Source organism: Astyanax mexicanus, chromosome 7 (assembly GCF_023375975.1).
Source record: "Astyanax mexicanus isolate ESR-SI-001 chromosome 7, AstMex3_surface, whole genome shotgun sequence".
NCBI lineage: Eukaryota > Metazoa > Chordata > Actinopteri > Characiformes > Acestrorhamphidae > Astyanax > Astyanax mexicanus.
Genome location: NC_064414.1, coordinates 7,557,501 through 7,571,826, shown reverse-complemented (window position 1 = coordinate 7,571,826; position 14,326 = coordinate 7,557,501). Strand labels below are relative to the sequence as shown.

At 38.7% G+C, this 14,326-nt stretch overlaps 1 protein-coding gene across 1 annotated transcript in view; it reads left to right on the top strand.

The window, feature by feature from the left end:
• The window catches only part of brf1a (BRF1 RNA polymerase III transcription initiation factor subunit a), a 98,688-nt gene that overhangs the window by 74,993 nt on the left and 9,369 nt on the right, over window positions 1-14,326 (top strand). Inside the window, exon 16 of the mRNA XM_022685091.2 lies at window positions 1,109-1,374. Within this exon, the coding sequence (XP_022540812.2) occupies window positions 1,109-1,374 (266 nt within the window). The remainder of the gene's footprint in view (window positions 1-1,108; window positions 1,375-14,326) is intronic.

Here is a 14,326-nt window from a genome sequence, read left to right as displayed (position 1 = left end):
TGTACCTTCATGAAAAACATGAAAAACTCATTTAGAACTTGATGACAGCAACGCATTTCAAAAAAGTTGAGACATTATATAAAACATTGGAAGAGACATTGCCTGGATACGACAGATTGTCCATAATCCTCTACAGGTCCTTCTCAAAACATTAGCATATTGTGATAAAGTGCATTATTTTCTGTTATTTACTGATAAACATAAGACTTTTATATATTTTACATTCATTACACACAACTGAAGTAGTTCAAGCCTTTTATTGTTTTAATATTGATGATTTTGGCAAAAAAGTAAAGAAAAAACTAAAATCCCTACCTATACCTATGATACCATATACCTAGTATAATGTCTTACTTTTAACATCTAGTATATTGTCTATTTTTAATATAAGATAAAAAAGCTCTTTAAGATTTGAAATGCATTACATTTTGTTTAATTTTAGGCAGTATTCCAACTTCTTTGGAGCTTTCCAAAACTGAAGTGGCGACAGGCCCTGGAAAAATCAGATGGAAAAAATACATACAAAGAAACCTAGGAAGGAACCTCAATAGACTCAAAATTAGAACACAAAATAATATCTGATCTGAGGAAGGGAAATCATAAAAAAAAACTATAGCTAATGCAAAAGCAAGACATAAGTCATGTAGATGTAAGTGAAAATTGGAACGCAGTCAGCTCAGTTTTATGATGATCTACATTATTCGGTTTATCCTTGAGTGGTCATAATGTTTTTTATTTTGTTTGAGATTGTGTTGTGTGATTGAGTTTTTGATGTTTGAGTTGGTATTGAGTTTTTGATGTTATTACAGATATTTTAATCTCTTGTAGTTAACAAATAATGAAAAATATACCCTACCTATTAGCCTAGTAATAGAACACTCTCTTTTTTGCGAAGCATAATAGCCTTTTTTCACACTATCTGAAACTTTTATAGATGCTCTCTGTCTTTAATAACGATTGAGTCATAATTGAGTCCTTCAGTTTTAAATAGTGAAGAAGGAATATTTGACAATTTATTAATAAACTGAGCCAAAAATGGCAAAAAGGCACTTTCTGTGTCCTTGTATATTTTTGTTTACATTAGCGCAAACTACTTTTTCTCTCCTAGTCGCGGAAACCACCGCAGAAACGGCAGCCGATCAACGCCAGCACGGCGGACGAGGCGATTGAGAAGATGCTGGAGCAGAAGCGCATCTCCTCTAAAATCAACTATGACGTCCTGAAGGACCTGAACAAGTCTGCCCCGAAGAGCCCCTCCACCGAGCCCAAAGAGTCTCCGGCACAGGGAAACACCCGGAGACCCCCCGCTCGCCCACGCAAACCCGCCGACCCCTTAGCCGGCCTGCCCTTGCCTGCAAGCACCATCGGAAAGAGGTATGTGGGGGAGGGATTGCCGTGTTTATAACACTGACACTTTACACACTAAACGTCTAACAGCCTCGCAGTTCTTACAGCCATATCCTTATCCATATAGAGTCAGTGCTCACAATTTACTTTATTTACACAAATAATATATATATATATATATATGAATTTATTTCTGATTTTTCCCATTTTTTTTCCTCTAAATTTGGCTATCCAATTGTCCCACTCCACTGAGCACTCCCATCCCCAGTGGTGCCTGCAACCCTAGGAGGATGCAGACGAGCACACTCCTCCTCCGATACATGAGAAGTCAGTCACACCTTTTTTCGAGCTGCTGCTAATGCTTCATTATCTAAGCAGTTAGTGCGCTCTGAGGAAAGGGCAGCGATTAGGTTCAGATACATCAGCTCACAGAGGCCTCGTGCCGCACGGTGCCACCTTTGAGCGTGATGGGGAGAGAGCGCCATCTACCCACCCGGAGGGAGCAGGGCCAGTTGTGCTCCCTCTGGGCACCGGCAGCTGATTGAACGGGATTTGAACCTGCGGCCTTCCGTTCATAGTGGCAGCGCATTAGATGGCTGAACCACTTAGCCCCCCCCCCCTTTTCCTAGTATTTTAAACACTCCAACCTGTATATGATCTCCTGGACCAGCTATTTATTTTATTTCTGAATCATGTAGGAAAAACATTCTCTCAAAAACTAAAAGCTCTAAAGCTGAATTTAGATACTGATTTCTGAACAAAGCTTGGAAAATGAAAATATTAGTTTGCTTGTATTTGCAAATTATAAAGCAATTTGCTATCCAATCATCATTAAGGGAATGATTTTGGCAGAGGTGCATAGGTTTGAACCTGCCAGACTTTTTAATTGCTCATGAGTTCTGAGATCATATTCATTTTCATGTTTCAATACTCATGAATTCATATTCTGTGAAAAGGAAAAAGGAAAAGCCTTCTATTGGAATTTGAATTAGAATATTTTATATTATAGATGTAATTACAGATATTTTAATCTCTTGTAGCTAACAAACAATAAAAAAATATACACCACCTGTTAGCCTTGTACTAGCAGACTTCTGAAATTTTGTGAAGCATGATTGTCTTTCTCATCTTTTCTCATCTGAAACATATATGTATAGATGCTCTCTTTAGAATCAGAATCAGAATTGCCTTTATTGTCACATGGTCACAAGTACCAGCGAAATTAACCATCAACCCATCCATACAATAACATACAAGGGGGAAACAGGTCAGGACAGGAAGACAGCCATACGCCGCCATACGTTAACTGAGTCCTTCAGTTTTAAGTATGGAAGTAGGAATATTTGGCAATTTATTAATATACTTAATATATCTGTGTTCGTTCAGATAAGCGAAAGACCAAGTCATTTAAATAGACTGTTTGGTATAAGTCATATTACTTAAGGATTTTTTTTTTTCAGCAGTGGCAACATGCCCACACTCCACCCTCCTTCTCCTCACCCAGTGTGCTGCATTTTAGAGCACTGCTGAACACAGAGTGGGCAGAGAGTGTGGGAGAGAGCAGACAGAGAAAGCTAAGAAACAGCACATTTACTGGCATAAATAAAATTAAATAAAGCATTCAGTTCACTTATCAGGCTTGATATGATTAGAAACTGGCTGCTTTTGCTTGTGCATTGTAAAGTAATTTCTTATTCAAACTGTATTCTCCTTTTTTGTCTTTTTTGGCATTTTCTTCTTCTTATTTTCTTAATTATTATTATTTTCACCATGCATTTAAGCCCTCAGTTCCAAATCTCCAAAAGTGGTGCATCCGACTATGTGATGTAGGGCTTGGGTACAACTTTTTGATTGTATATGTGTTTTCTTTTTGTGTATTAACTTTGCTAGTACAGGCCTCTAAGAACAAATACACTGTAGTTTTGATCTGCACTCATTTATTTGTCAGTTTATTTTTATCCCTTGTTACTCCCATTCACTCCCATTCATTGTCATCCATGACCATGTCCTGGAGTTTCATAAACTGCATGTATATCTTTAGGGCATTTAAATGAGCTATAGTTCACAGCTGTAACTGACCTGCACTTATCTGTTCACTGTTTTCCTCCTGTTCACTTCTATAAATACACTGCTTCAATCTCTTATCAACCAACCTCTTTCCATAGCAACCATTTAGCAACACTTTCGCAACCACCTAGAACCTTCTTAGTGACCTATAGCTTTTCTATAGCAACACCTTAGCAGCAAGAACCCAAAACCTTAGCAACACTATGGCAACTGCTTCAGCTACACCATGGCAACTACTTCAGCTAGACCATAAAAAAAAAGCTTGGAACCACGTAGCATCATCATAGCAGGCACTGGAGACACCATAGCAACCTCCTCACAACTCTCTAGCAACACCATACAAACCAACCTGGAGACCATAGCAACCAATGTAAATCACTTAAGTTGCCTTTTTTCTTCAGGAGATCCACTTTTCTCTGTTTATTATTGAAGAGCATAAATATATATAACTAAAAGAAAATCTGTGCTTGTTCCTCCTCAAATATATGAAGGGCTGAATGTTTGAGTCTGGTTTGAAGACAGAAGGCATAAACCAGTTGGAAAACTAAAGATTATACTGTGACAGAAGAAAAGCCAGACAGTTTGAAGACGAGGCAAACGTGAGGAAAGACCACTGACGGCCAACTGGGTTTTGGCAAAATTTGAAAAACTGGAGGGGTAAATAGTTTGCAGTAACCAGGTCATACTGAAAAACCATGGGAAGTTAGGACAGAAGAAAATCATTAGAGGTTTGAAGGAAAAAAAATGAAGCTGTAGAAATCTCAGACAGACAGTCTGCAGAGGCTGGAAGGGTGAGAGCATCACGATTCACCACAGAAAAAAAAACCTGCGAGACACAAACTGCTCATCAGCACCATGAGAAGAACAAGACACAGAACTGAGGCAGAGGAGCTCTGGGAGCTCTGGAAGCGCTTGAGTTTTGTGGCAGCTGAATGAGGTGAAGGCTCCTTACTGAAGTGTTGGAAAGTGGTGAAGTTTTGAATGTTTTGAACGAAGGTCACATTTCCAGAATTTCCCTCTGGAATCAATAAAGCATCTTTCCTTCTTCCATCCGTCCGTCTGTCTTTCCTTCCGTCAGTCCGTCCTTCCGTCAGTCTGTCCGTCCGTCTTTCCTTACTTCCTTCCTTCCGTCCATCTTTCCTTTCTTCCGTCCGTCTTTCCATCCGTCTTTCCTTCCTTCCTTCCTTCCTTCTGTCCGTCTTTCCTTCATTCCTTCCTTCTTTCCGTCCGTCTTTCCTTCCTTCCTTCCTTCCGTCTTTCCTTCCATCCTTCGTTCCTTCCGTCTTTCCTTCCTTCCTTCCTTCTTTCCGTCTTTCCTTCCTTCCTTCCTTCCGTCTTTCCTTCCATCCTTCATTCCTTCTGTCTTTCCTTTCTTCCTTCCGTGTCTCATCAGATGGGAGCTAACAGCGCTATGAACAGCACGGCAGTTAATTCCTGTGTTTTTTATGCGAATAACACATCAGTGTTATATGCTTTGCCCAGTAATTCAGAGCTAAGGAACAAATGGTTAGAATTATACAACGATATACAAATAAGATAGATAGGTGTATGTTTTAAACAGTTCTGTGTACACTACCTAAAAGTAAAAGTCCACCCCATGGTTTTGTTCCATATTCCTGGCCGGCTCTGACAGCATTATACTGGATCTTGTTATTTTATTTTTTTTTCCCCACAAAAAACAGCTCACATGGCATTCATTCATACTAGAAACTAGGGCTGCACAATATATCGTTTGAGCATCGTCATGGCGATGTGGGCATGCGCAATAGTCACATCGCAGGATGTACGATGTCACTTAAGGCAATTAAATCAAACACGTCATGTTGCAATATTTTGATTCTTTACACAAGTAGATACACAGCGTAGATACACAGCACTGTCTCTGTGTTTGTGTGAGTGACAGGCTGTTTCTGCCTGCGTGAGAAGCGCAAGGGGAAGGGGCAGCGTGAGGGGGGTGCTGGAGTAAACACGAGGAAACCACATGTCCTCCATCCACATGGTTGGGCACCTGCTTTTAAACACATGTGCGGAAAGCTGTGTACCTCAATCCAGCACAGTGTTGCAGTGCAGATATTCCCAATTACAGCTAAATTTGTGATTTTTATCCGAGAAAAACGTCAGGGGCCCTGCGTTCTTTAATATATTCAGTCTAAAAACACAGTGTTTCCGGTTAAGAGTACGCTGTGCGTGATTGGCTGCTGTGTGTATTAGTGCATTAGTGTGTGTATTGGATGAGTGGTTGTGTGGAAAACATGATTATAAAGCATTTTTGGGTTTCTAGAAAGGCGCTATATAAGTGTAACGTTGTTTATTTATTAAATATACACATTATCCCCACAGTTCCAGTGTTAAACTTAAGACACTAAACTTGAAACACTGAAGATGTCTCGACTTGTTCAGTACATTTGGGGTAAAATTGGGTCAGCCTGATTTTTTTTTTTTTTTTTTTTTTACCAAACTATTGCTTTAAGGATTGAGACAGTGTTAAAACTCTACAGCTGAGTGAAGAGAAAAATCAGCACTGTCCTTAAGCTTATCTAAAAATGAAAAAGGATAATGGACCCATCACTGTCCAGTGTGTGTGTGTGAGAGAGAGAGTGTGTGTGTGTGTGTGTGTGTGTATGTGTGTGTGTGTGTGTGTGTGTGTGTGTGTGTGTGTGTGTGTGTGTGTGTGTGTGTGTGTGTGTGTGTGTGTGTGTGTGTGTGTGTGTAGGCAATCAGCCTCAGCACAGATGGCCGTGATGGTGGGAGGTGAAAGCTACTGTTCTTCTTTCACTCTACTGCTCTTTTTCTTAAAAAAAAAAAAAAAAGACACTAACACACACACACCACACACTAACACACACACACACACACTGCTTGTGTTTTGATGATGCAGCTGTATGTTAGAGCCGTCGCTAATCTCCTCAGACAGACGCTAAATGTCAGTTAAATTGTTTGGTCACTCAATCCTGTCTTTGGCTTCTGACCGTTTTTAGAGGCAGGGATTGTACACACACACACACACACACACACACACACACTGGATTAATTTGTAGGTCATCTTTCCCTCAGGAAGCAACTCTTTCTTTACCATCTAAGTCCACATTCACATTCCAGGTCACGTTGCTGTGGATGGTTCAGGATTGTGTGGGTAAAAGATCCATATCTCGTCTTTCATCTAAAATAACCTGTAGTGCTCCTGTCACAATCCCAATCACACTGTCAACATGCAGTATAGTATATAAACACGACCTGCAAATTAGGTTTATTAGTAACATTTGAAAATGTTGAGCTGTTTGCATTAAACCAACAAGAACAGTTTAAAAAGCTCAACACAACATATATAACAGACTGGTTTCTCTCACACATTGATTCTATAAGAAACAGAAATACGAATAAAAAATATATCTTATATAGTGCAAACAATAAGTGCAAACCACAACCATTCATATTAAGCCTATGGTTTGTTTTTTTTTACTCCTAAATCTCTTGTAATTTAACTATGCATAACCATAACCAGTCATATTAAGACTATACAAATACCTGAATTTTCCTCTTCAGATCCCTCTTAAAAAGTCCACTTACCTGTTTTAAAAAAGTGTTTAGGTTTAAGCCGGACGAAAAAATATTGTCACGTTTTAATCTCGTGCCACAAGATCTCGTCACACTCCTACCAAATATCTTATCATGCTACATTAAACTGTATTGGGATTAGGACTATTTTCTTAGGGGGGCGTCTGTAATACAAATGTTATTCTCACACCCGAATAGGACTGAAATGATCAGAGCACCACTGAGTTCAGTGTACAGGAACATGCAGACATGCAGTCTCGATCAGGATGGAAATGTAATCATAGAGGACCGTCTGTGAAGGAATCTCTTACCTCAGGACCCCATGTAAATTTAATCCCACCCAATACGGCTTTATTCTTTCTGTTTATATGTCTGGTGGTTATGACCGATTATACATTTCCGTTGAATCACATTTATTCAGTAGCTCACTATTCAGCAGCACATCTCTGATCTCATATCTTTTGTATGGCAACTGTCAAGGGGGCTGAATACTTTTGCAAGTGTGTGTGTGTATGTGTTCTGGGGAGATTTGTGAGGGGAAGAAAGAGCTTGGCTGGAACCGTTCTGTTCTATATTTAGCATGTTTGGGTGGTGTTTGACCACAGCATGATTTCTGAAGTCTCGCCTCCACCTCCTCCCAAAAGCACACACACACACACACACACACACACACACACAGGCACACACACGCACACGCACACAGGGAATTATGAGTAAGAGGCCAAATTCTGACCACTTTCACAGGGTGTTAATGGAGCTTTGTGTGTGTGTGCTGTTTAGTGTAGTATAATAAAGCTCAGTTCATATACAAACAGGAGCATCTTATGAAGATGCTATTTAAAAACAACATCTTAATGCTGTAAGATCTCCTGTTGTTTCTATATCTGTCATTTGATTTGATTGTGCATGTTTGTCCTGATGTGTGAGGCCTTAACCAATGGGAGAGCCTGCTTGGCTGTATCTGTGTAGAGAATAGTTATAATTCGACAGGTTTTCTTTATTTATTTAGCACTTTATGGTTTATTTTGCTGAGAGTTCCTGAATCAATATAGTTGAATGAATAGTTTTATATGGTATTTGGAATTTGTAACTGATTCATATATTCATTATGAAATAATGGGAATTACAACTCTCAGTTTTTAAACACCATCTGATGAAGATTTAGGCGTCAATGAACTGATCAATTTGAGAATGGGTTGTTATTTAGGTATAATACATTGTTCTAGCAACTAGCTAATCTAGCATCTAGTTAATCTTACGTTTATTACACTCTGTACAAAGTCCTCTGCAGTTTTTTAGATAAGTCTGATTTTAGTATTAAAATGTCAGTGTGGTTTAGTTGCCAGCCAGCCAGCTGATTTTAGTGTAGTTATACATACTGGACTCTGGGTGCTGGCTGAGACAGAGTACAAATACGGTTAAAAACATGATTTGTTCTATTAATTGACTCTATTGCAGCAGCCCGGGGGTTAAACTAGACCGTAGTAGTTTCAGTTTGTCTCAGGCCCCGTCCACACGAAGCCGGATATTTTTAATATCTTTGTCCACACGAGAGAGGGCAGTTAGTTCATTAGTTGGATCAGCTGGGTGTAATATACTTTAAACGGCTGGAGTTCGCTGTTGTTGCGCCGAAAAGAGTCCCCTCCCGATCGAAAAGGAAAAGCAGACATGCGCAGACTCGCTGTGTGACCTCAGCGTTTTCAAAAACCTCTGTTTTTCCCTGTCCACACGGCTGCGCCAGAGCGGAGTTTTCAAATATCTCCAACTTGGAAGGCGTTTTCGAAAACCTTCGTTTTCGGAAGGCCAAAACGGAGACAAAAACTCTGTTTTCAAAAATACCCGTGTTCGTGTGGACGGGGCCTCAGTGATAAATAGAGTTGAAACAAGACTTCTATAATTTGATGGAAATGGTTTGGTGATAAAAAGCATGAACTGCAGTTTTACTGTTGAAACACTGTTGGAACACTTACTGGGCTGTGCTTTTATCTCAATGAAGGCAGTCTGAGATGCTTGGGTTGAAAGCAGGGCTTCTGTCTACCAATGGATTTGACATACCTGGTCCTGCTTCTGGTCTCTACTGCGCAGTAGAGGGGCATTTGGCTTTATTTGTTTGTAACAAAAGGGAACGGAATCACTGTGTCTGTTTTTTCTTAATTGGTCTGAACAGATACCCTGATGTTTCTTCTTATTTATAGACTCAATTTAGTCTAGTCTTTGTTTGAATGATGCTCTCTCTCTCTCTCTCTCTCTCTCTTTTTCTCTCTCTCTGTTGAGTTCATTAATGAATGTCTCTCTACCTGCTGAATGAATGATTGATGTGAATGGGGAAAGTGCTGTTAAATCATTTATTCTGAAAGCAGCCTATTTTTCCTGAATGGAGAAATGTTCATTTTCCTGTTTCCATCAACCACACACACACACACACACACACACACACAATCACTCACTGTTTGCTGTTTTTTTTCTGAATGGAGAGATGCACCTGAAAGGAAAAATGGAAACTAATCCACTGCAAAACATCCATCCATCTTTCCCTGAATGGAGAGGTGCGTCATTTCCATTAGCCGCTAAAACCCAAACAACTCACACACACACACCACTGTAACCACACACACACACACACACACACTACTCACTATAACCACACACACACTCCTCACTATAACCACACACACACTGCACTCTGTAACACAGCTGTGACATTTTTCAGCTTTTAGTTTTTATTCCATCTTTTCTTCTCTATTTTTTTTCTTTCAAATTTTTTCCCTCCCTGTTGTTCCCACTCCATCGTTCTTTCTGTCTTTTTCTCTCTTTTTTTTCTTTCACTTTTCCTTTCCCTCCCTCTTTCAATTTCTCTCCTTCTTTCTTTCTTTCTTTCTTTCTTTCTTTCTTTCATTCTTTCTCCCCCCTCACCCTCTCTCACACTCTACAGTATAAAGAGCTGTATTCATGCTCGGTATTCAGTAGTTGGTGGTTGTTAATGTGGAAGTTGAACAGTAAAAAGGTCACTGTGTGTGTGTGTGTGTGTGTGTGTGTGTGTGTGTGTGTGTGTTTGTGAGAGGGAGAGAAAAAGAGAGAGAGAAAGAGAGAGAATAACAGATTTCCTGTTGGTGACTCACTAAAGGTCTTTTCCCTCTTTTTCTTTAGCCATTTATAATCCCTTCGTTCACCGTTACCCACTCATCCGCTTTAACTCTTGGAGCTCTGCAGATCTTACTGTTGTTGCCGAAGTGCTCAACTGCAGCTCCATTCGTTTTGGTATTATTACAGCTATAATTAATTACTATGTAATTAAATGTGCATTGTAATAACATTCTGTAATGTATTTAGTGACTGCAGATTGTTTCTCATTGTTTTTATCCTACTGGTCTTGGTTCCTCTTCTTCTGTGATGCACACAAACAGTTTGGGTTAGTATGAGTTTAAGTTATGAATAAAAATATATGAAAAACCATGAGTTTAAAAAATATATAGATAGAAATATAAAGGAGAATTCTGCTGGTTTTGGTCTTGCATTACTTCAGCTGATGAACCTCAGCCCTACCTTATAGATATATAGATGATAACTGATTAAATTGTTAACAGAATGTCTGGTGAAACTTACACAATATATAAATTACCTTTTAGAAATGTATTAATATAAAAAGTCCTCAAAATTCAGCATCAGAAAAAAAAAACTCAAAACAACGCTGAAGCATTGCTGAAACATGTTCAGCAGATTAATAAATTTTAGCAAAACAATTTATTAAAGATAGGGGGTTTTACGGTCATGAAAAAAATGGAAAAGTCATGGAATTTGAAAATAGCAATTTCCAGGCCTGAATAAGTTAAAGAGAAAAGAAAAATACCAAGAACGTTTTGGAAAAGTAATGAAAATTTGCTCTACTAATAGTTGTTTATTGATAGAGAAAATCTATTTTGAGCTAACAAATACATCCATCTGACACACATTTTATTATTAAAGATTGTGTGCCAACATTTTATCAGATTCATTTTAGACATACTATAATCAGTTTTAATTACAGATTTAGTTGTTGTTGTTTTTTTGTTTTTATTGTACATGTCTGCAATGATGTTTTAAAAATTCTATGGTCATGAAATTTTGCCTTGAAGGCAAGAAAAGTCATGAAAAAATCATGGAAGTTTATTGGTTAAAAAGTGTATGAACCCTGTAAAGAGGACGCATATCAAAGTGGAAGGAGGAAGGAGAATGGATTCTATTAAATATCAGCAACCAAGTTATCTCATTGGGCCTTCCATTATATCTAGAGTTCTTGATGATAACCAGTTCTCTGGGTGCTGTTGTTTAAATTATTGTAATATATCAGGGGGTCTGCAGATCCTTATACAGTCTTATAAGGTCTTAAGAAATTCTTGAATCTATCCTGAGTGGTATTATAAAGTCTTACATTTATTTTCTCCATATCTGCAGATACTGAGTATATAGTGAAAGTGATGTAACTCTTGTACATATATTATGCATGTACCCTCTTTCTTTTACTCTCTCTCTCTTTCTCTTGCTTTCTCACTTCCATGGAACAGCAAATATGCAGAAATAGTTTTCTCCTCCCTTCCCCTCTTCACTCTTCTTTTCTTTCATTTACTGTTTCACCTTTATCCTCCTTCCAGTCTGCTTTTGTTCAGGGAACTGCAGAGTACCTCTTTATACACACATACACACACTTTAGGCCTGTGTGTGTGTGTGTGTGTGTGTGTTTGTGTGGCAGAGGCCACTCGGGAGGGGGAGTGTGAGAACGAGAGCAGTTTCTAATGTTATGCAAATGAGCGAATACCAGCAGTGTTGTCTCTGTTTCAACAAACAGATGAAGTAATCAGATCACTCACTGAGAAATAGGGCAGTGGACCTACTGTTACTGTTACTGCTACTGTTACTGTGTACCATTAGTTTTTATTAAAGAGTTTAATTTACTTTTTCAGTGTGAGGTAGGGAGAAAAAAAAACCTCAGCATAACATATAATTTAGTGTGGAAAAAACTGAATTGTGCCATGCATTATGGTAAAAACGGCTCCGGAAAAGACCACTTAAAAATGATGAGTTTCTTTTATTTTTCCAAATTGAAAACCTCTGGAATATAATCAAGAGGAAGATGGATGATCAGGAAGCTGAGCAGGCTGAACTGCTTGAATTTTTGCACCAGGAGTGGAATAAAGTTATCCAAAAGCAGTGTGTAAGACTGGTGGAGGAGAACATGATGCCAAGATGCATGAAAACTGTGATTAAATCCATAGTTCAGAAATCAATATTTGGTGGAATAACCCTGTTTTTTAAAGTTGTTTTCTTTGCATTATTTGAGGTCTGAAAGCTTTGCATCTTTTTGTTAATTATTTTAATGGGAGAAATGTTGTTCGTAATTTATAGAATAAAACAACAATGTTGATTTTATTTAAACTATTGAATGAATGGCAAAATTATATAAACTGATTCAGAAACTAAAGTGGTCTATTAATTTTTTTCCAGAGCTGTATATACCATTCAGCATTTGCAATAATATAACATCTTATATTTTGTATGTTCTGTGTTTTCTTAATTATCTGTCCTGCAATAACATTTGTGTAAACCTGATTTGATTTGATTTGATTATATGGGAAAAACATGCCAGCCTGTATGAAAAAATAGAATAGAATTCTGTATGGGGCAAAATTTCCCACTGTATTTGTGGGAGGGGGAAACAGTGACTACCATTTGGGGAAATAAATACAGCATAAAAAAAAAAAATATATATATATATATTATGGAATAACATGCCATTTGGTGTGAAAATAAAAGCCAAATTCTACTGTTTAGTGTTATAAAAATAAGAAAATACATTCTAGTATAAAAATAATAGTCCAGTCCATTAATAATAAAGAATACAAACATACTGTTCACTATGGATATAAAACAGACAAAATATCCACAGAGGTGATCCTTAAGTTTCAGTGATGTGTTTGAACGGCACGACTCCACCCTCAGCTAAAAAAAAAAAAAAAAAAGGAAAGAGCAGTTTGTGAGGGGCTGGGTGATGTATGGGTTTAGAGGCAGGGCAGTAGGAGGAAGAGCTGATTGGCTGAGCTGCAGCAGCAGCGGTGTGCCTCTGATAGCAGTGAGACCCAGATGGTTGGATGCCAGCAGGTTGGGGGGGCGGTATTATTAATTGACTGATTTGCATATTGTGGTGATGTGTCTGTGTACCAAAGTACACACACACATCATCCTCTCCTATAGCACAGTTGAACCTGACAGGGCGCTGCAGAGGCGAAAATTACCACAATAAATGTGTATTTTAAAAGTCAGGAAATGTTTATAAAAAATGTAAGCAGGACTGGTACAGTGCCTTGCAAAAGTATTCGGCCCCCTTAAACTTTTCAACCTTTTGCCACATTTCAGGCTTTAAACATAAAGATGTGTTATTTTTTGTGAAGAATCATCAACAAGTGGGACACAATCGTGAATTTATTGGATATTTTAAACCTTTTCAGTTTTTTAAAAAACTGAAAAGTGGGGCGTGCAATATTATTCGGCCCCCTTGCGTTAATACTTTGTAGCCACTCTGTTTTATTACTATGCCAAAATGCATTTCATTACTACCACAGTCTGTTTTCATGCAGGTGCAAACTGAGAGATCCCAGAAAACGCTGGTTAAGAGTACAAAATTCAGCTCATTATCAAATTTCTTAATCAGATTTTTAGATCTTACTGTGATCTAAGTAATCAGAGTAAAAGTATATACTGATTACTTGAGTGCATGAATATCTATATATCTATAATACCTATATCTGCAGTAATCCGATTATGGATGTATTTCTGATTTTTTATAAACTCACTCAGGACTTTTCTATAGAGATGATACAAAAACAGGCTGCGTGAGCTTCTGACAGACTGTGTACAGCAGCGGGTTCTCCTGGAATCTCCTCGTTAAAAGGGCCGTCTGGATACTTTAGGACATGTGGAGCTCTGAGACTCGGCAGGGTGAAAGGTTGAAAGACTGCTCTCTCCTGCAGGACTGTGGTTGCGCTGGGCCGCTGGGAGCGCGGCTCTGAATGCTGTTTTGTTGTTTGTGAGGATTTGGTAGATTTTCCCAGCAGCCTCTACTGTCAGACCTGCTTTGTTGTTCTGGCGCTCGCTTTATCACCGACGAACAAAACAGTTCACACCGGTGTAGCCAGGAGGAGTTCTCTCTCCTTTATTCTCTCTCTCTCCCAACATCCCTCACTTTTCACTCCTGCTTTTTATAGACGTTAGAGCTTCAGGCTTTATCTCCCTGCTGTTCTCCTCACTCAGCTGTCTGCTAAACTCTCCTCTCCTAATCAGCCACCAGCTTCTGCTGCTACTTTATAACCTCAGCTTTTACTGCAGT